This window comes from Cupressus sempervirens, chromosome 5 (assembly GCF_028749045.1).
Source record: "Cupressus sempervirens isolate cs-2001-9-10 chromosome 5, ASM2874904v1, whole genome shotgun sequence".
Lineage (NCBI taxonomy): Eukaryota > Viridiplantae > Streptophyta > Pinopsida > Cupressales > Cupressaceae > Cupressus > Cupressus sempervirens.
Window position 1 is genome coordinate 722,567,977 of NC_143122.1, and position 23,495 is coordinate 722,591,471.

Here is a 23,495-nt window from a genome sequence, read left to right on the forward strand (position 1 = left end):
TAATGGGCTTACCCCTTGTGTACATCATGAGGAAGTAATGACTTCTAAATGATGTCACTTGTATTTGTAGAAGTTACTGTAAGGAAATTTGAGTTGTTGCGAGACATTAATGAAGTTTTTAAGAATTCATTTGAACCATCTACAAGTCTCTCCTTGATGAATCACACTTGACGTATGAGTTGTAGAGTCATTCATGCGGCACAATCAAACTTAATCAAGATATTGGCATATTGTGGACGAGTTTGATAAAATGGAAGGACATGTTCACTTATACTATTAAATTAAATGAATGTTTGGACCTTCTATGGACGAAAAAAGCAAGTTGGAACTTAAAAAAGAGTTGTCATATTTGATACAAAATTGTTCAACAATATAAGAACGAGTGAAAATTTTACATTAATGTTCCATTCCCACTTGAACCTTATTTAGAGGGGAGATGTTCCATTATCAAATAATCTAAAAAGACAATTTCTGAATCTTCATGTGTAGATAAGTATTTTTATCTTTTACATTTATCTACTCTTTGTAGTCTCTCTCTTATTTGTAATTCTATACATATTATAAGGGTTATTTGCCTTGATGTTTTTCTTTATGTTTGAGGATGTTCTTACAGAATTGAAGGTTGGTACTTTACACATGCCACCAAATATTGTGCAGAATCAATCTAATGATAGTAGCTTCAAAGACCTTGATGATCAAGATGGATGAAGTGAGGCTCTTGAAGCCAACATCTTTGACGAATGAAATTATGAGATCATTCTACATTAAGAGGGAGTATGACACTTTTTCTAAGGCAACACAAGAACTTAGAAGATTGATACTCAGAGGGAGTCTAGAAATAAATTTGGGTGACTGCATGATTTTTTGATGGGCCCACTCCTATGTATATCATGAGGAAGTGATGACTTATTAGTAGAAAATTAGATATCAGATTCAGAGTGAGTCTGACAAGAATCCTTGGGGAAGAGTTTCTGAGGAAGTAACTAGAGGACCTGACTTCCCAGGGAGAAATTTTGAGATGCAATCCTTTGTGGATGATATCTTCTCTATGAGGAGAAGTTCTAAGAAAAATTCTATGTAATGCGCACTCCTCAGTGAGAGAGAAGTCTGAGGTGAAAACCTTTGTTCCACCCTCTAGTAGCAGCTATGGTGGGCCCACCCTCTGACTTGGTTCATAGTGGATATCATGTGAGTTACTACATGATGCTGTTGTGATTATGTCATGAAAGGTGATGATCTTTCATTGATGTATATATGTAGAGGGGAGCTATCAAAAGGTGATGATTTTATCAATAACTGGGCCTATTATCATAACAAACTACATGAAGTTGTTGTCCCAAAGTGTCAAAAGTTATGATAACAAACAAGAGGTAACTATTGAAAGCTGATGATCTTATCAATAGTAGACCTATCTCCTAACACCAAAATGTGTTGGAGCAAGTGTTATCATGGTTCTTTGGGCCGGATTTTGCCGAACACCATGAAAGTTGTTATGGTTCTTCAGGCCAGATCTTGCTAGACACCATAACTTAAATTTATCATCGACCACACTTAAGGTCGTGTTCAAATCTTGTAATCAAATTGTTTTAAATCTCTCTTTGTTAAAGAGGGAGTGTTGAGAAATTTAGCCTCGTATCAAATTGAAGCAAATTATGTATGTAATATATGTTAATATATGTGTGAGTTAATGGAAGTTTGTTGATATCCGTAAATATCACATTGAGATTATATATCTCCATATGCTTGAGAGCATGTTGTGTTCCATAACAAATCCTCCTTAACTAAGAGGGAGTGTTAAGATTATAGCTATAGTCGGATTGATTTAATTTTAAGATGCAATGTTGATATATATATATATATCTATATAAATATATTATATTATATTATATATATACTTGTATATATATATTTATATAAATATAGTATTATAAATATATTATATTATATTATATATATACTTGTATATATATATCATATGTTATATTGTGATATATATTAACTAATAATGATTAATCATAAGGCCATATCTCTTCACGAGACATGTCTCCTACTCTTATATTTATAAGAGTTTGGGATTTGCATTTGAAACATATCAATTAGAACAACAATATTATTACATTTGTAGAGCTCCTAGAAAATAATACTTTGTTAGATAAAATTTGATATTCCACTTTGACCTAGTAGGCACCGCTCTTAGCTGCACACCACACTAGCTTATCCCTTTTCCCGGATAAAATAATGTTTCTATCTTTTAAAATCTCTGTCATCTGATTTTTGAGGTTCTCTGCTATATTGTGATTTTCCATAGATTTCCATCTCCACTCCTCTCCATAAGGTGTTTCCCTAATTTCAAAGTAATCTCTGACCTGGTCTCTGTTATGGTAAATTGATGTTGTTGTAGTTGTATTAAACAAAGGAGATGAAAGCTCCTTATATAGAATTACAAAGACGATGTTTCTAAAAAAAAAAATCATGAAGTAAAGACAGAAATAAAAACTACCTAATAAATTAAAGACTATTATGATATTAGATAGTTTCTATGTACTCTCTCTTCTGTCTTTTTCTAATGGTTACTCTTTTTGTAGTGTTGCCATAAATTCCTTCAGTTTGTTTTAAAATTGTAGCGTCAAACAGATTCAAGGAAACATCCTCTTATTTCCCTAAATCTGATAAACTCAAGTGTGCATATTTCTCTTAATTTTGGAATTCATATTCCGGATCAGTATTTGCAGTGCATGAGGATCGAGCACATGATGCCTCAGATTAATGGCTTCATTTGTTATGTTTTAATCATGCCTGATAATTTCTGGGCTCTCCAATTATCTCACCCAATCCTAATCCGGTTAGTTGGATCAGTCAATATTACAACTCGTGTCTCTTCATTGAGACCATTCGTTGAACAGTCACATCTGTTCTTGTAAATGCCCTTTGGATAATAAATATATATTGATCGAATGTAAGAGAAGAATCATTTTAAAATCGATAAATACATTCTTCTCTACAGTTTGGCAGTTGTAGAAATATTCTATTCTATTCTGTGAGTTAAACCTGTCATATGCCTAACAGTACTAAATTCTGATCAGAAGTTTAATTGCAATAACATGGTATCAGACCGTGGTTATTAAAATCAAAATTAAACTTGAGAAATCAGACAAATTATCTTTTAAGTACTGTCACTTTTCCAGCCCTCAAAATGACAAACCCTATGAGATTTGAAGATTGCTTTGAAGGGGCCAACAACTTCATAGCATGAAAATTAAGAATCATGATGATATTAGATGAGCACAAACTAGATTCATATGTGAAAGATAAAAAGACAGAACCAGAGGATGAGACAGAAAAATCCCAATGGATTGAAAATAACAAGAAAGCTGTGAAACTAATAGTGGATTTTGTGAGAAACCACATAGCACCAATACTGGCAAAACAGATGACAGCATACCTTATGTTAAAATCTCTAGACAACACCTTCGAGATAAATAATACAGGTATAACCCTTGCACTCAAAACATAGTTGAATTACATAAGTATGAATAAAGGAGAATCTGTGACTGCCGACTTCATGAGAATAGTAGAATTAAGGGATCAACCATGAAACATAGGGTGCGAGATAGAAAGCAAAGAATTATCCCTTACAGCTCTAAGTGGGTTACAAACTCATGGGAATCATTCAAGCAAGTTATAAGTGCAATGTCAAAACTCCCATAGTTAGACCGCCTAAGATTTGACTGCATACAAGAAGAAGTGAGGCAATTACCAAAAGGAATTAAACAATAATCCACAAACGAAGACATTGATGTTTTGAATGCCAAACATCAAAAGAAAGGAAGAAAAATTCTCATGGAAAAGGAAAGGGTTCTTGTAACACACGGATTTTCATATCTAAATTAAGACATTTTATACTAAAACCTCCCAAAGTTTATATAAGTAACTGGATCCTTTTCACATGATAATGACTACTTTTAACAATTAACAAAAAATAACTGTAATCATATTCAAGATCGACTATTAACTATTTATGACTGTAACTTCATGGTCAACTGAAATAAATAGAACAATGACTATCTATCATAATTGTAATCATGATCAACTGAAATTAAACATAATCATATTCAATTGAAATAACAATTAACTATTCCTAACTATAGTCATGTTCAGCTGAAATAAATAGAATAATGACTATCTATCTTAACTGTAATCATGTTCAACTGAAAATAAACATATTCCTTTTCAATTGAAATAACAATTAACTATTCCTAACTGTAGTCATGTTCATCTGAAATAAAACGACAAACATATATATATATATATTTATGATAAATGATTAACAAGTAAAGTAAATGCTTAACAAGAAAGAAAGGAACATACAAGCATCATTGGAGGATCTTTTAATTGGTTGTGCAAGCTTTGGCATTGGTGAGAGGAGAAACATTGTCATAAGCTTAACCTCCCAACCTCGGACCATACTTATCCCCACACATTCTATTATATTAGAATGACCCTCCCTACCTCGGGATCAGGCTTGGGATGTTCTTCAGTCCATCCATCCGAGCATCCGGGTGTTTTGAGTGACCACTTAGTTATACCTATATAATTGATGTTACAGATATCAAGTGATCATTAGATGGCACATATGTCTATAAACTACTTTGACCAAGGATTTCCGATGGGTTCAACGACCCGATCACTGCTGCTTGACTTGACAACAAGATTCATTACAGAGATGAGCATGAGCTATTAGATAAATTTCATTTGAGGTATTTTTCTCTGATTTCTCTTTTGTTTTCTTGCAGATATATTCCACCTCTTCACCATTCATTGCTTCACAGCCAGTGATTCCTAGGTGTATTAAAAGATTATGGGCACTCTGCCCTTTCACACCTCTTCACCATTCTTGGCTACATTGCCGGTGAATCCCAGGTGTATTAAAAGATTATGAGCATTCTGCCCTTAATATCTTCCATCATGAGTTGTGACATAATATTCTTGAAAACAACGACATTCATACAAGTTCTTATTGTATTTAGACACTCTTCTTTATGGAATGCTACTCAACTGGATATAAAGAGATTAAGAAATTCTTTGTAAGTCTTCAAGGTTAAAAGAAAATAATCATGAACATAAACATAAGAAGAAGTTCTGATCCTAGCCGACTGCTATAGATTTGCATTTATAAACTTGAAAGGTTAAATCATGACCTGAATTAAATTCTTTGGAAGACTTGAATCTTATCGGCTCCCCCTTGGCTTTCTTCAATGCTGATCCTCAGTATTTTAGCCAGAATTTACTTGCTCGGCTATGTTGGAATTGCTCAATTTGAAGAGGTTGATATCAATGGTAATTTTTAGGAGACTTAATGGCGGATTGCAGACGTTTTGAGGCAGATTGTGAAGATGTTTTAATGGCTGAATTGGAAAACGTAACAAGGCAGATTGTATTAAGGCAGTTTTGCAAAGACGTATTAATGGCTGATTGGAAATTGTATCAAAATAGATTTGTAGTCGTAGCAAAGCAAGGACGAGTTGGTAAAAGAACATGAAAATCTAGACTGTAGCAAGGAAGGAAGAATTCGAGCACCAAGGAGAAAGGTGATCCCGACTCTCTCTCATGGCTACTTTAAAAAGAAGAGCAAACATGACTCCTTGGCTTCCACCGGTTACAAAAAGATTATAATCGATTCAAATTTCCAAGTAATAAATCGATATGAAAAGAGAGGGAAGAAAGAATAAAATAAAAAGTTGAAAAGAGGAGTTGAAAAGATTATAATTTTCATTTATTATTATAATATATTCCTATATATGTTCATGTAAGTATATGAGTGGGGTGACGTCAATAAATTACATTATTATAATTTATTGGTGCCATTTCATTTTTATATTTATGTGTACGTATGTGAGTATTTATTATAATAATATGATGAAGATTAATTAAAAATCTCTTGAGGTATGTATTATATTTTAAATTAGATTATTTTATGTTTTTTTTAGATTATTTTTCTTAATAGAGCATTCGGTCCCAAAAATGTATACTGTGATCAAGTCGTTGCGTCCTTTCCAAAGAAGTTTAAGGTCATACTTGCCGATCCTAATGACTGAACTTAAGCGAACATCTCATTTCGATGATCCCGTTTAGCAATGCTTCCCCCTTCTTCATCTTCTCCTACAATCACCCATGAAAAACACTTCTGCCATAATAATAATTCCTTAATAATTCATAAAAATGTATTAATTGTTTATTTTCATCAAACAACTGCTAATCACCTAATAACAGTTATTGGTTAACAACCATCTTCATTAACAATTAATACAACATATATAAATAACTACCTACTTCACATGATCATGAAAGAATAATTCATTAAATCCAACAGTTATGAACAAGTTTAAAATTAGGTAAAAAATTTGGATTGTAACAGTTCTTCCTGTATTATTTATCTCAAAGGTGCTCTCTAGAGATTTCAACATAAGGTATGTGGTCATTTGTTTTGCTAGTATTGGTGCTATGTGGTCTCTTACAAAATCCACTATTAGTTTCATGGGTTTCTTGTTATTTTCAATCCATTGTTTTGAATGTCAAACTTTAAAAGGAAGAAAAATTCTCATGGAAAAGGCAAGGAAAGGAGAGATTTTCACAAGTCCAATGTTTTAGATGTGATGAATATGGACATTATGTTGCCAAATGTCTCGATAGACTTAAGAAACAAGTATCCTATGCTAAAGTTAGGAAATGAAATTTGAAAGAAGATACTGAGAAGTTTCTATTCTATTCTGCACTGTCAAATCATGTGCCAAACAAAGTCAATACTTGGGTGATTGAAAGTGCGCCTTCTAGACACAACGCCAGATTATGAGAACATCTAGATAAATAGTTGAAGAAATTAAGGAAGAGGTAACCATTGGAGATGACTCAACACATCCTGTAAAAGGAGTGGGGACTTATAACATCAAATTAAACTCTATCATCACTATCCAACTACAAAATGTATTGTTTGTACCAGGAATTAAAAGAAACCTTGTATCTTTATTTTCCGTAGAAGATAATGGATATAGAGTCACTTTCATGAATGGAAAAGTCTTGGCATGGCCAAAGAATGCTACTTTTAACAAGGCTAAAACAATAGGTGTAAGACATTGATACCTATACAAACTTTGCACTGAGCCAAAACAAGCACTTATCCATGAAACCCATTACTCTAATGAAATCTGGTGTAGAATATTAGGTTGTATACATCTTCGAGCTCTAACATCTATGGAAAAATTAGTAACACGACTTCCCAAAGTAAATGCAATCCATAATGGAACATGCAAGGGTTATGCATTAGGGAAGAGCACTAAAGGACCTTTCCAAAATAGTCTAAGTAAAATTGAAAATGTATTCGAAATAGTCCATTCAAATTTATGTGACCCAAGTCAGCTCCATCAATGGGAGGATCACTATACTATGTTATTTTTGCGGATGACTTCTCCAGAAAAACTTGGATCTACTTCCTTAAATGCAAAGAGTCCAAAGAGATCCTTAAGAAGTTCAAAGAATTCAAGGCCCTAACAAAAAACTCATTTGGAAAGAAAGTTAAAACCTAGAGAACTAATAATGGGAAAGAATTGACTTCCGAAATCTTTAAAGGATTCTGTATTAATGCCGAGATCAAGAGGTAGTTCACTGTACCCTATGATCCTCAACGAAATGGGGTAGTTGAGAGGAAAATTAGGACTATTGTTTAAGTAGCAAAATCAATGATAAATGACCAAAATCTTGAGACTTCGTTTTGGGCAGAAGCATCAAGAACAACTACGTACAAAGTAGATGTCCTCACTCACATCTTAATAATAAGACACCAGATCAGGCCTTTACCAGGATGAAACCTGATATAAGCCACCTTAGGATATTTGGATGTCTTGTGTATATACATGTACCTAAAGAGAAAAGGACAAGTTTAGAACCTTCTGAGAGAAAAGGATTTTTGTAGGTTATAGTGAAACTTCTGAAGGATATAGAATTTACCTACTTGATCAAGGCCAAGTATAGCTAAGTAGAGATGCCACTTTCGAGGAAGACATTGCATTCAAAAGGTCAAATGGCTCAAATCAATTAGAAATTCAAGACTCTCCTGAGAACATGGGGAAGATCCTAACTCTGAGACTCAGAGGGAGTAATCAAAAGAAAACCCACATGAAAACCATACTTGTCCTGAGATTCAGAGACAACAAAATCCTAATAAGAGGAAACAACTGCGTTGGGCTATAAAACTTGTTGATGAAGCGGAAAATTTTGCTGCACCAAAAGGCACTTTTAGTGAGAGTAAGAGGCCAAATATTTTATCAAACTATATAGCACTAATGAACGAGATTTTAAATGCTGAACCCACTAGTGTAACTAAAGCTCTTAAACACCAAGTATGAAAAGATGCCATAATAGAAGAATATCAGTCCATTCTGAAAAATGATGTATGGGATATAGAGCCTAGACCTAAAGGGAAATCTATTATCTCCTCTAAATAGCTCTTCAAAATGAAACATGCTGCAGACGACAGTATAGAGAAACTTCAAAACTAAACATGCTGCAGATGACAATATAAAGAAACTTCAAAATTAAACATGCTGCAGATGACAATATAGAGAAACATAAAGCACATTTTGTTACAAGAGGCTTCTCACAGAAGGTGGGAATTGATTATGAGACATTTGCAACAGTTGCTAGATATATGTTTGTTAGAGCAGTTATAGCCATCGCTGCTGAAAAGGGCTGGAAAATACAGCAGATGGGTGGTAAGGACAACATTCTTGAACAAGATTATAGAAGAGGAAGTCTATTTAGAACAACCTGATGGTTTTGTGATTCATGATGCAACATCCCATGTATGCAAGCTAAGGAAAGCCCTGCACGGACCCAAAAAGGTTTCTTGAGCTTGCTATGAAAGAATTGAAAACTATCTTATTGGACAAGTGTTGAGGTTTCCTGGATCTACTGCAAATGTAATAGCACTGCCATTGTAATTTGGTATGTGTTTTCCAAATGGCAGCCATCTCTCTAATATAGGATGAAGTAGGGATAGACATGTCTCTTTACGGGATGTGTCTATTCATTAAAATGTAATTAATATTATGACAAATAAATATCTCATTCAATATATTAATATATCCTGTATGGACTCAAAAAGGCTTCTTGAACTTGGTACGAAAGAATTGGAAACTATCTTATTGAACTAGTGTTGAGTTTTCTCGGATCTATTGCAAATGTAATAGCATTGCCATTATAATTTGGTATGTGTTTTCCAAATGGCAGCCATCTCTCTAATATAGGATGAAGTAGGGATAAACATGTCTCTTCACAGGACATGTCTATTCATTAGAATGTAATTAATATAATGACAAATAAATATCTCATATTTAATATATTAATATTCATTAGAATATAATTAATATAATGACAAATAAATATGTCGTATATTTAATATATTAATAGACATGTCCTGTGAAGAGAAATCTCTATCCCTACTTCATCCTATATTAGAGAGATGGCTGCCATTTAGAAGACACATACCAAATTACAATGGCAGTGCTATGACATTTGCATTAGATCCGGGAAAACTCAACATGGTATCAAAGCAAGGCTGCAAATGATTGATATTATATGCAAAATATGCTTGCACAAGAATATATGCAGAATATAGGTCAGCTTTCCGAATTAAATGATTCAAGAATATGCTTGTACAAGATTCTTCATGACAAGAGACATACCCAACATGTTGGAAGTCGCTTAGAGACTATCATCCAAATGTAGATGGTAAGTGTAAACTCTAAATTCTACTTTCTTTGGCAAAGTTTCTTCATGTTCACGCACGAGGTGAAGTTATTTATGTACATTGAAGTTCGATGTCATTTGATTATAGTTGCATTCATGCATGTAACAATATGGAGTCAATGTTAATGCACCCAATGGCTATAAGAACATCTCAAACCATAATTTATAATAGAAATATCAATTGTGTATTGCTACGGAAGCTCCACCAAGGTAGCTCACATAACCTTCCAGATTGGAGGAGGAAACACAGAATAATTTATTAACGTCATAAACCCAATATGATAAAATATATACAAGCATAAGTAAAGGGCATCAACCTAATTTTGGACCCGATAAGATGTGTAATATCATTACCATCAGCATTGCCTTAAAGTAGAGAGGACAAGTCATATTCAACAAAGGAGACACTTGCGATTTGACCATTGTTATGCGGTCTGAATAAAGTCAGATGCATATGCTATGTATTAAGGAGGGGGTAGACAAGTGTTATCACATTAGAGCTATGTCACAAGCAACTTACAAGAGTATGAGATTCTAAAGGTCGACGTTACTGGAGATGGCCTGCATTATGATGTATATCGAAGGTGCTCGTTGAATAATGTCAACTTGATATTGGACATTGTGCACTGTTTTATAAACAAACGTGTTTAGTATTGGAGGAAGTGTGCAGATTTGGTCGCAGATTAAAATAAGCCATTGACAAATATCCTCATAATTGTCGTAAAGTTGAATCTCAATGCCTCCCAAATAAATTTTCAGTCTTTTCAATAAATGATTAAATGTGTAAATAGTTCAACTCGAGTAAGTGAAATATAGAATAGATTTTGCAGTGCTCTTGGAGAATGAATCTTTATATAGTACATGTTTGCAAATAATTTGATGGATCATCAATCGCTTATATGATCTTTAAAATGTCTTGGTTAACGGGTTTCCCAAGTTTCTCAGCGGTGATAAAGTAATGTAGAAAATTAAAATATTCATGCAGAGGAAGTTTAAGTATCTCATTACACTTGTGAGTATAAAGGCGGATTTGTGCAATTAATGAATTTTGAATAAAGGTATTGGTAAATACTGACACCATAGAAGGTTGTTGGAATTAAGGCCGAATGGGTGATACATGGAGGAAAAACACGCAATGCCAAGTGTATGAACGAGACATTCCTACACGTATTTGAGAAAATTAATGGATAGTAGCAATCTTCCTATATTATTCCATGACTCGATGGGGAATAAACAATTGCAGTGGAAAATGATGTAGATTTAGGAGGTTTACATCTCTACTGTCAACAACTTTATTGTTTGAAGATACATTAAGAAACACAAACCATATATCTAGTGAATGGATGGTAGAGTCAAAGCGATAAATATTCATGAAGGATGAAAATTGATTCATGTGTGTTATTTCCTATATGGGCTTACCTTATGAAAGGAAATATTTGAAACACAAGGAGGAAAGCGTTTGGAATTCAAATTCAGAGGGAGTCTAGTATCTTAAAAGGTCTAAATGTTGATGAACTTGAGCTTTAGAGGGAGTAGATGGGTTCAGTCAACTTGTGCCAATCTCGATCATAGTGATTGAGAGGGAGTTTTCACTGTTGAAGGTGAAACACTTATGAGGTAAACTTGATTTAATTGATTATTATACTAATGATATCATTTAATGCCTTATGAGCCCTGTGTAAATCATGAGGAAGTAACGACTTCCAAATGATTATCACTTGTATTTGTTGATGTTATTCGAAGATGACAATCTTACAATAATCTTCTATTATGATAGACATCGTGTGATGGCTGGAACAAATCAGGATAGATGATTTCTAGCATGGTAGATTCAGTTCCTTAAATAGACCACGACCTTCTAGATTGTGATAGACATTGTGTGATGGCTGAAACCGATCACAATAGATTATGAATGTTCCTATGGTAAGTACACATTAACTTTGAACAATTTTGAGATATGGTGAATATCACGAGAGTTGATATTCTTGATCATACCACATCTCTGATATCATATTGAGATGATATCTAAAATTGGGTATCATGTGTTAGGTGATTCCTCATATCACGTGTTAGGTAATATGTAAAACTAGGTATCACGTCTTAGGTGATGCCTCATATCACACGTTAGGTGATATGTAAAACTAGGTATCATGTATTAGGTGATTCCTCATATCACTTGTTAGGTGATATGTAAAACTAGGTATTATATGTTAGATGATATTTCATATCATGTGTTATGTGATCACAAGATATGTAATATGATTATACCATTTATCTTCCCTAGCTAAAAGGGAGTTTTGATGTTTGTAGCATCAAGTAGATGTCAAATGAATTGACATTTGCCAAATGAACTGACATTCAATAAACTGGGAAGTCAATTGAGTTGACATTCTGGGAACCATTATTTACGTTGAAATAATATGTTATTCATATTGTGTATGAATCTTGTTTATCCTCTCTAGCTAAGAGGGAGTGTTAATAATTGGTAGCTTTAGTTAGGATAAACTATAGTGCAAATATATATATATATATATATAAGTGTGAGATATAATATTTATATTAATCTATTAAATATATGAGATATTTATTTGACATTATATTAATTACATTCTAATGAATAGACATGTTCCGTAAAGAGACATGTCTATCCCTACTTCATCCTATATTAGGGAGATGACTGCCATTTGGAAAACACATACCAAATTACAATGGTAGTGCTATTACATTCGTAGTAGATCCGGGAAAACTCAACAACTAGGCTTTTCAAAGAAGGATGTAGGCCCAAATCTTTATTTTAAAGTTATCAAAACGTGATATGTTGATATTAATCCAATATGTTGATGACCTACTGGTTACAGGAGAAGGTCACCTCATTGTTCAATGCAAGAAAGCTCTAGCTTCAAAATTCGATATGAAAGACTTGGGTATTTTACACTACTTTCTAGGACTAGAAGTCTGGTAGAAACCAGATGGTATTCTACTAAACCAAGGAAAGTACATTGTTGATATTCTGAAGAGATTTGAAATGCTAAATTGTAGGCCTATGTCCACACTTATGGAAACAAACCTACATAAGTTAAAAGAGGCAGCAGTAAAGTCCATATTTGCAGACCCTACTCTTTATAGACAAATTATCGGATCACTAATATATTTGGTTAGTACGCATTTTGACATTTTCTATGCAGTGAATCCCTTGAGTTAGTTTATGTGTGAACCAGGAGAGATACATCTTGTTGCTGCTAAACATATTTTGAGGTACCTACAGGGTACCATTGGTTATGGACTCAAATTTAATTTTTTTGATTTAGACGTACATGGATATACTGACTCAGATTGGGTTGGAAGTGTGACTGATCGAAAGAGTACATGTGGGTGTTGTTTCAGTTTGGGATCAGCCATGATCTCTTGGATTAGCAAGAAACAAACTTCAGTAGCACAAAGCTCTACAAAAGCAAAATGTGCAGCTGCCATGGGGACTAAAGAAGTAGTATGAATGTGCAGCCGCCATGAGGACTAAAGAAGCATGGGACTAAAGAAGCAGTATGACTCAAAGTTAATTGTGGGACTATTTGGTGAACCTTTGAAGCCTACCACTATCTATTGCAACAATCAAAGTTGTATCACGCTTTTTGTGAATCCTGTATTCCATGATCGGTCCAAGCATATAGAGATTCCTTATCACTATGTGAGAGGCATGGTTGAAAGAAACGAAATCTAGTTGGAGTATATTAGTACAAGTGATTAAACAACATACATTCTCACCAAAAACTCTCTCTAGAGTTAAAGTAGAACACTTTGGAAAGAAACTTGGTATAGTTGAAATGTAATTGAGACTTGTCTCAAAATTGTTTTATTTTGTGTACTAAGATATCAAAGATGTTTAATGTGTTAAATCGTTTGTTATATGTGTGACTCTATGACTTTATGGGCCTCTTGTCTACGTTATTGAAAGGTGACGATCTTTTAGATAATGTACACTTGTATTCTACATTGTGAAGTGACAACTTTCAATTGTCTCTTAACATGAAAAATATCATGCTGACTTGATATTGATGGAAATGTCTTGATAGTTAATATCTCTTTGACTTAATGATTGGTATCATGCTCACTTGGTATCTGTCATGAATCAATATAGTCTTTACGAGATAATCATGGTGGGCATTATGTGACGTAATGTCTGTAGACATGCCTTGACATGTTATGGTTCACATCACATACCATAGCTAGAATATTCAAATACCACGCTGACTTGATATTTGCATATTCCTTGATATCATGTGCTAGGTGATATCAAAACCTACTCATACTTGTTATCTTCCCTAGCTAAGAGGGAGTGTTAAAATTGTAGCATCGGTCAGATAACATCTCTCTTATTTCGTTTAATTTGATAAACATTCCTCAGACCAATCGGCTTCATTATGTTTTAATCATGCCTAATAATTTTTGGGTGCTCTAATAATCTCACCTAATCCTAATTGGGGAAGTTGGATTAGTCAATATAAAAAATCATGTCTCTTCATTGAGACATACATTCTTGTCTATAGTTCAGCAGTCGCAAAAATATTCTATTCTCCATTGGCGATCTGATCTACTTTAGTATTAAATATTGCTCAAGAACCTGGAATCATATTTGAAACAAAAAAGTCAATACTTTGTGAGTTAAACCTGTCATATGCCTAACAATACTAAATTCAGATCAGAAATTTAATTGCAATAACAATTTGTTATGGAGACTTCCTTTTTCATTCTACAAGAATGTTTCTATTTCGTCTCTCTTTAGTTATAGAAACATTCTCTTGTATCTTGTATATATAGATCATTAATGAGCTTTGTGTGATAACACATTCATTAGTTTACCATATTGTGGTATCATAGCAACTTCTTAGCCTTTTTAAATTTTTTAAATTTCTTTTTTGAAATTAGTTGTCTAAAAGTTTCGAAATATTTGTCAAAATGTGTTAAAAAATTGTATCTTTTTTTCCCTCCAAACCTGAGTAAGGATTCAACGTCCAATTTTTTGCAATTTTATTTGTGCAATAGCGCAGGTCATTGAAATCACATTTTTACCTAGATTATGGGCATCTTCCTCCCCTTGTAGACACGTCTCTGCCTTCTGGTTGTGTTTTTCTTGTTTCTTGTCAACGACTCGGTGTTTTTTTTTTTGTCTTCTACAACTTTTTTTATTCACTCACGGTTTCTTTTTTTGCAAAATGCGTGAGTTTCATCACCTTTTTTAGTGTTTTCCTGCTATATTTTATTCATCCTCTCAGTGCTCCATTTTCTTGAGGAGTGACAGGAACAATCTTGATTCTACAGATGCCATTATCCGCACAAACTGAATCAAACTATAATGAACAAGACTCTCCACGATTATCTGTTTGCAAACACTTTATTCTATGACCAATTTGATTTTTATTTGTTTGCTGATTTTGATCTTCTACGAGGGTTGTTTCTCCCCCTGTTGTGGCTAACTTCATCATGGACCAGCTTGCTCTTTGCAGAATTAGCAGTGCTAACTGTTGTAACTATGACATCCCAACTGTAAGGTAAGGAACATAACTAGATAATAGCTTTAGATTCATCATCTTAGTCTTACCAACCGAGGTTGCTTGACATAATAATGCAGTAAGATGAGTGATATGATTTGACATCGCAGTCACTCCCTTCATTTTCAGCTTGAGAAGCTTCTTCATGATAAAGATTTTGTTTGCAACAGATTCTGTTTTGTATGTACTTTGAAATTTATCCCAAATTTCCTTTGTTGTTGCTTTGTTCAATATATCGAACAAAACATTCTGTGATAATGAAAGAAAGATTGTCGCCATTGCCTTTTCATCAAGCTTATTCCAATCTTCATTTGACATTGTAGCCGGCTCGTTGGTTTTTCCCCCGATTGCAAGCGAGAGATCTTGCTTAACCAGCAACAAATGCATCTAAAGCTTCCATAGACTGAAATTCTGTCCAGAGAATTTCTGCACTAGAAAATCTTCCATGAGTCCAGATTTTTGAGCACCGAAATCGATCCCAGCAATTATGCCAAACTTTGATACCAATTGTGAAGAATGCTGAAAGTGCAAAGTGAAAAGAAACAAAACAACAAACGGAATTAAATACACAACACGAGTATTTATTGTGGTTAACCACAATTTGTGGCTACGCCCACACTACATAAAATCTCTTATTAATATAAGTTCAATCTTACATCACAGCTATAGCTTCAGCTCTTCCAATACAGAATGAAAAATAAGCCTCCAATAACAAATATTTATAGAGACTCAAAAGACATGAAGAGTCATTACAATTGGAGGGATGGAAACAATAATACAAACTGAGAATAAAAAGAGTGGATGTTGGGCTTCACACATACACCCAACAGGTAGAGCTGTGCTACAAATTCTATATACAGAACAAGGTAAGGGTGTGATGGATAGGGTAGAGTATATGGAAATTACTCTGCATTGTTATTTAGTTAGGATAATTGATATATGCAAACAATTGGGAAATACACCTGAAGTGATGAAGTTGTCTGTATATTGGTTCGACACAAATCTGTAGATGCTTGCGACATGTTTCTTTTGCTCTGATGATTATCTCTGAATATGTGCATCTGAATGCCAAACAAGGATTCTGCTCCAAAGAAAAGAAAGAAGGAAATCGTTTGATGGTTCTATGCTCCCAATAAATGCCTTCTTGTATCCTTTAAAATATGATAGGTTGTGATCAATAGACATGTCGCATGGCTATTCATAACTGTCCTCTTACTAATCATGCCTCTTAGTTTCCAACTAACAAAGCTTACTTGCAATCATTCTATCGATATACATATAATTTGACTTATATATTCATACCCGCATGATGACAGAGGGGGCCTGTTGTTTGACATTGGTTATTTTGGCAAACTATGTCAGAATCCACCATGGTCTGGAAAAATCATTTTAATTGATGTCTTATACGAAGGGCAATTTCTTAGATAAGCCTCCTCTCTTGGCATATACTGCGAATAGTATAATGTTTGAGTTTTGCACATTTATTCCAGACGTCATCGTGTCGTGGAAGTGATTACTGAATATATCCTCGTCACTATACTTAGCCATCATGGTTAGCCAATATGTCGCCTATTATTATTAGTTAATAGTCAATGTTTAGGTCGATGTAAATATCAGTTTAGTTAATGATTGTTAAGTATTGACTCCACACCCAAATATGCCACTATTTAACACTTCATATAATTTGACTTATATGTTTTAGGTCTAGCATATTAATATATTTTTCAAGGTAATATATGTATATTCTTTTATATTTATATGTTATTTCAAATGTGTTGTTGATAAATGTTGACTTGTAACATTATGTATATATGTTATGATAATATTGTTTACTACGTTAGATAACATATGAAATTCTTCTTCTTCTTCTTTTATATATATATAATAACAATATATTTTATTTAATAATCAATTATTATAATTTTTTTATTATTATTAAATTCTATTATAGGAATAGGGACATTACAAAAGACAAGCGCACAGAGGAGCATAAGCAAGCAACCTTATTCAGGCTGCTGTGTATGATAGTTGACGTTTATATTATTTGACTCAAGAACTTAATTTATGTTTCTAAGAACGCAGACGTGCCACCCTAGTATGTATAAAACAATCCATATTCAAAAGCAAATTTCATTAACAATGGTAGGTCATTGGCTGACTCAGACATTACTACAATAAATTGATTATTTTATTATGTATGGAAACCTCCTTCCTTCAATAGTCAGCTAGAAATATGTGCAGCCTGTCACGGGTTAATGTTGATGTAGGATCGCCATCAAAGTTACAGCCTCCATAAATAAATATTTTTGAAGTTACTCACCCAATTCTACACTCACATTAATTCATTCTTGGTCCTATGAGAACGTCGTTCTGTTGAGGCATACTACCAAGACACATGCTTTGGAGCCTTGCAGTTTGCAAACAAAGATAACAGGCAACACAGTTCTGCACTATGCTCACACCACGCAAGCTAACACAATCTATTTTACAGGGGCTGGCGGCAGACTTGAAATTATAATCTACAACTGTTCAAACATGTGCAGGGAACTTCTGCGACTTCGATTATTAGTTTTTTTTGCCATCTACCCCACATTCAGTGGCAGGCCTGCACCTATAGCTATACATTATATTTTGAATTATAATTATAGGAGACCACTGGTTTTCCTCAGTATAATATTTTTTTTTTGAATTATAAACCTGTGCATATTTGTTCTTACAGGGATATGGTAATTATCAACCTACAATATCTCTTCCTTTGGAATTTAATGACCCTATTCAAGTTGTCGTGGATTATAATTATGAGTAAACTTGAATACAACCGTGATTCATTGTAGCCGAATGGGGTGTACAATAGGGCAGTTGGATCGCAATCATAGTTGAAGCAAAGCATTGAATGCATTGTGCTCGATCGTTAACACAGGAATGTGTCTGTCACCACTCATTTGAAGGCACGGTACAAGCTGAAACAACATGCCCATTGATAATGATTGATGGAAACGCACAGCTATTGATTGCGTCCAGGCTCGAACAGCTTTTAGTGTGACAACCTGTGGCCATGTTTGGCAGTACGGCAAGCTTTGTGTGTATGAACAGAGAAAATATATTGGCTTTGTGTGAGACAGAAAATGTGACCGTGAGACAATTAATGCATGTACTTTGGAGCGTTCGATCCATTGGAGAAGCCTATCGGCTTAATTACTAGATGAAGTGAATACTTGTGATTGGTTGGTTTTCTTTTTCTAATATCATCAATTTTCCTTTCTGTGAGCTAAATTTCTTAAGATAGATGACTGGATTTTCTATAAATTGGTACATTGAATCCCATGATCTCTTTTATGTTTGCCACGAAATTGTTTTAATTTTTTGAAGTTCTACAGTATTGAATATTGCTTAGCCACATTTATTTTAACTGTTCTCCATAAAACGATTTATGGTAGTAAGTTGTTGAATAGATACTCTATTTACATGGTCTTTTCAATATCACAATATATTTTTGCAGAGGTGCTGCATGTCAAAATTTTGATTGTTCAGTAGACATGTCCATGATACATTCAGACAACTCTTTTAGTGTTCTTGTTTTTAACATGGGAACATTTCAAACTTTAACCAGACAACTCTTTTATATGTGAATTACGAGTGGCACTAATAGAGTGTTTCTGCTTGACAATATCAATTTGGTGACAAGCATTAGTCCCTCTTTCAAGGCATGATTTACCATGTTTTTTTTTGTAGGTATACTCTATCAGCTGCAACTACCTTTATGGCAAAAAAAAGACTGCAGAAAAAAGCATTTCGAAAATAAGATGGTCTTTGGTTCGGAGAACTTGTTTTTTGATACCTTTTGCAGAGATTATTTTAATAATTTGGTGAGCCCTAGTGTCTTTTAGTATTATGTTGTAGAAAATTCAATGTCTGGGCATATGCGCTTTAAGTAGGCAGAGATTATAAGTTTTTGTGAGTCTTAGTATGTGAGTTTTCTTTCCGTATTTATCTCATTGCCCGCATATTTCAACTGATCAAATTTTGTTCTATGTACAGAAGTGATACTTATAACTTGTTTTTCTATTTTAAAATCTCCCAGAGTAGAGAAAACCAAGTTTTTACCGCACAGGTGCTTCAGCAATCTGTGTTTGGTTTCTTAATCAATCTGCAATATTGCTTGATTCAAATATGAACAGTTTTTATGATCTGCTTGGAAGTTTAATATAATGGTATTTGTAATCTGATGTTTACAGTAACATTTGTGGAGGCCTCACGTAGCTTTCTTTCATGCACTAGATAATATGAAATAGTGTTCATTGTTAAATCTTGGAGTTCATGTTCTGAAAAATTGCTTGTCAAAACCTTATCATAAAAATCAGTACTTGTTTCCTGTTGTAAAAAATTGAGACTATCTTTAACGGCGCTGGCTAAAAGTTGAATAGAAGCACACTTCAGGATCATGGTTTGGGATTCAGAAATTAGCTTCCGTGTAAACAATTCATATTCCTTTTATCTTGAAGCGTCGGTTGACGGACTTCTAAATATATGTTGGATTCATAGAGTATTATTTATTAAATAACAGATGGGACGTATTAAGCATTGGTTATAGTCAGCCACTCATGAATTTCTGAAAGGGAATTCATCCATTTTATTGCAGTTAGATTCCATTAATTCGAAGTTAACAGTACTAGTGATCTTTTTAAACCTTTAATATCACTAATGGTTGTTCTGGATATGAGAGATATCGATAAGTAGTTTATGATCGATTACAATAAATAGAAACTTTCAACTGATTTAGACTGAAACCATGAAGCCTTCCCCACGATATTTGCTTGTTTATCCAGTTCGTCAAGTAAATTCAATTATTGTTTGGACAAGTGGAAATGTTCCAGTTTATATAGCACAATTTCAGACGTTAATGAAGTTTTTGGAGTAGAGAAGAAGACACATGCCAACCAGAGATGGGGATAGATTGGTTGTAACTTCATTCTGTTGAGTTTTTCGGATCTGCTACAAATGTACTAAGTACTATCAGATTGGTATGTATGTTCCAAATGCAGCATCTTTTTAGATTTATAAATAGATAATAGGTTGTGAATAGAAATGTCCCTTTATAGGACATGTCTATTCATTAATCAAATTATATAAAACCTTACATCTCAAATATAAAGAACACAAATATAATAGGTTTATCTCTCAACACTTCCTCTTAGCTTGAAAGGATAACCACATAAGAACAAATATTACTTCAATGTAATATATATATATATATATATATATATATCTCAAATATAAAGAACACATATATCATAGGTTTATCTCAATACTCCCTCTTAGCTTAGAATGATAACCACACAAGAATAAATATTACTTCAATGTAATATTACTAATAACAATTTTAAGGATATGTTACTTGATATCTCAATTTTTATTCACAATTTGATATCGCATTTGATATCATGAGTATTGGTCTTTTTGAATATCAACACATGATATTCACGAAGTATTCAAAATTGTTTTGATATAACATATGATATCAAGAGTATTGGTCTCCGAGAATATCAGTGATATTCACCAAGTACTCAAAATAAAGTTTGATATCACATCGATATCAAAAGTATTGGCCTCCGAGAATATTAATAAGGTTTGATATCACATTTGATATAAGAGTATTGACCTCTCAGATTATCAATGATATTCATCAAATACTCTTTTTGAGTAATGGCCTTCTAAAATGTTGAGATGCAAGACATTCACCATATACTCAATTTGTTTGATCTCATAATACAAGTTGTAAGATCGTCATCTTACAGTAACTTTTGCAAATGCAAGTGACATCATTTGGAAGTTGTCAATTCCTCGTGATGTACACAGGGGTAGGCACATTAAAAGCACATAGTGACGAGGTATATTCATGAATCATAGTCCTTTTGACCGCTACAATTTATTGATCACAAGATAATCCATCTCAAAATGGTTTAATCCCTCTGAATCATTAAGACTGAAATTACCAAAGGTTGACTGAATCACATCTTCTACCTGTTCTCTATCTTTCAAGGTTGGCAATAATGAAATGTCAAGCTCCCTCTATATCTCAAAATTTTTGCTTTTCTTGCAAGAACATTATCGGAGGAAAAGAACAAGGCAAATAATCCTTACAGTATGTATTCAAAAATAAAAAATAAAAAAGAGAGATAATACTCATGATAATAAATAGTTTTGCATAATTATATAATATCATTAAAAAATAGACAAATATCAAGTTTAAATATATACTTTAAACATATATACATATATTCAATCCTCAATGTATATTTTAATCTACATTTTCGACTTAATATGACCACTAATTTGAAATAATTTGCATACCTCCTTTTTTTACCTTGTACTAAAGCCATATACAACGAAGTCTTTATGCTTGACCAAATAATCTTAGTCGTTTGCAGGAATGACTTTTCCCTCCTTTGCTGCACATTCTTAATGTTGGAATATGATTGAAGACTGTGTAATTACAACTCTTTCTTCAATCCAAAAGAGCCTACTAGGAATATGTATATTTCCCATAATAAATAAAACTTAGCCCCTCAAAATCACAGATTTGGTGCCCCACGTCAAGTATCAATCATCTCATCTTACGCCATATCACAGGGATCCTCCATTAAGGGTCAATTCACTTTGACTATTATACTTGGGGATCGCCAAGTATTTATTCATTTGAGTCATGTATTTGTATATGCCCTTGACATTTAGCAACTTGTATCTCTACACAACAGTGCATCTCATATTTTAGGTCGTAATATGCGGCTTTGAATCAAGTGAAATTGAAACATACTAGTCCAAGAGAATACTCTTGAATTTTGAATTCCACGAGAGTTGACTTTGTTAGTAACAACAAAAGCGCTACTCTGTAGATTCAAGTGAACAACATCCATAAGTGGCTGAGGGGACCAAAAGAAATAGATGGTCACACAAATGATGAAGTGCAAAGGACAAACAAGCTCACACTCCATTTTAGACAAATTATGGGAAAAAAAAAAAATGAGAGGCAGTGAACAAACATATCACTTTGGCATATTCTTCTTGCCCTTCATGACTTAATTGGATATTTGCCGATCTAAAATGCAAAATATGGTAGGTAGTGCATGAAACTTTTTGAGTTGCGCAATCCTCCAAGAAGGCAAACATAGATTTCAATCCTGTCCTCGTTGGCAGTGGTAACTATAATTTAGACCGACTGCCGACCCATATTTATAAAAAAATTGCCGCCATCCAAAAAAAGGATTTTCGCTATAAATTTATCTTATATTATCTTATCTTATAGATTGGAATTTCGAATCTCACATGTTTCATTCCCAATCATTTCATTGGAGTGTAATGAGAGACTTGAACAGGAGTCTACCCAATTATTAGGCACATGCAGTTTATCAACACACTACGGGGTCGTCCCCAACAAGGTCATGGCGTTGTCTATGCAGGGGTCAAAATGCACTTTTATTAATTAATTTTAAAATTAAGAATCTTGTGGAATATGAAGCAGTCAACATCATGACTGCAAGACCCCTCGATTTTTAACAATGTGAAACAACATCTAGACATTTGATTTAAATTTGTAGCTTGGCTCTGATACCATGTTGAGTTTTTTAGATATGTTGCACATGTACTAAGCATTGACGGATTGGTATGTTTGTTTCAAATGCAACATCCTCTTAAATTTACATATTGAGAATAGGCCGTGAATAGACATGTCCCTTCATAGGACATACATACATACATACATGTTTATTCGATTGAAGCTATCGAACATCAAATTCTTTCATTCTTTTGAATTGAATAAGGTCCACAAAATTATTCCAACCACACATTTCATAAGATGATATACATTACAACATTTATAATGCTGGATATACATTACCCCACACATACTTTCTCTATACATTTGATTTTTTTTATATGAAATTATTTATTTTCTCTATATTGACAGCTGGATTTAATGTAAGGTTATGAGTTATAGTGTATTTTTAATATTTAGTTGAAACAAATTGTTTAAAAATAATTATTCCAATCACAAATTTCATAAGATGATATACATTACAACATTTATAATGTGGGATATACATTACCCCACACATAGTTTCTCTATACATTTGATTTTTTTAATATGAAATT

General features: G+C 33.4%; 1 protein-coding gene across 2 annotated transcripts in view; it reads left to right on the plus strand.

The window, feature by feature from the left end:
* Nucleotides 1-19,568, plus strand: part of SURF1 (Surfeit locus 1 cytochrome c oxidase biogenesis protein) — a 63,461-nt gene extending 43,893 nt beyond the window's left edge. The window contains exon 6 of one of the 2 annotated variants that reach the window (XM_089832466.1): nucleotides 19,080-19,568. In XM_089832466.1, the coding sequence (XP_089688592.1) occupies nucleotides 19,080-19,149 (70 nt within the window). In that variant the 3' untranslated portion in view covers nucleotides 19,150-19,568. Of the gene's footprint in view, nucleotides 1-18,066; nucleotides 18,615-19,079 lie in introns of those variants that run through there. The other variant, XM_089832465.1, reaches the window with a different exon arrangement.
* The last annotated feature ends 3,927 nt before the right edge of the window (nucleotides 19,569-23,495 follow it).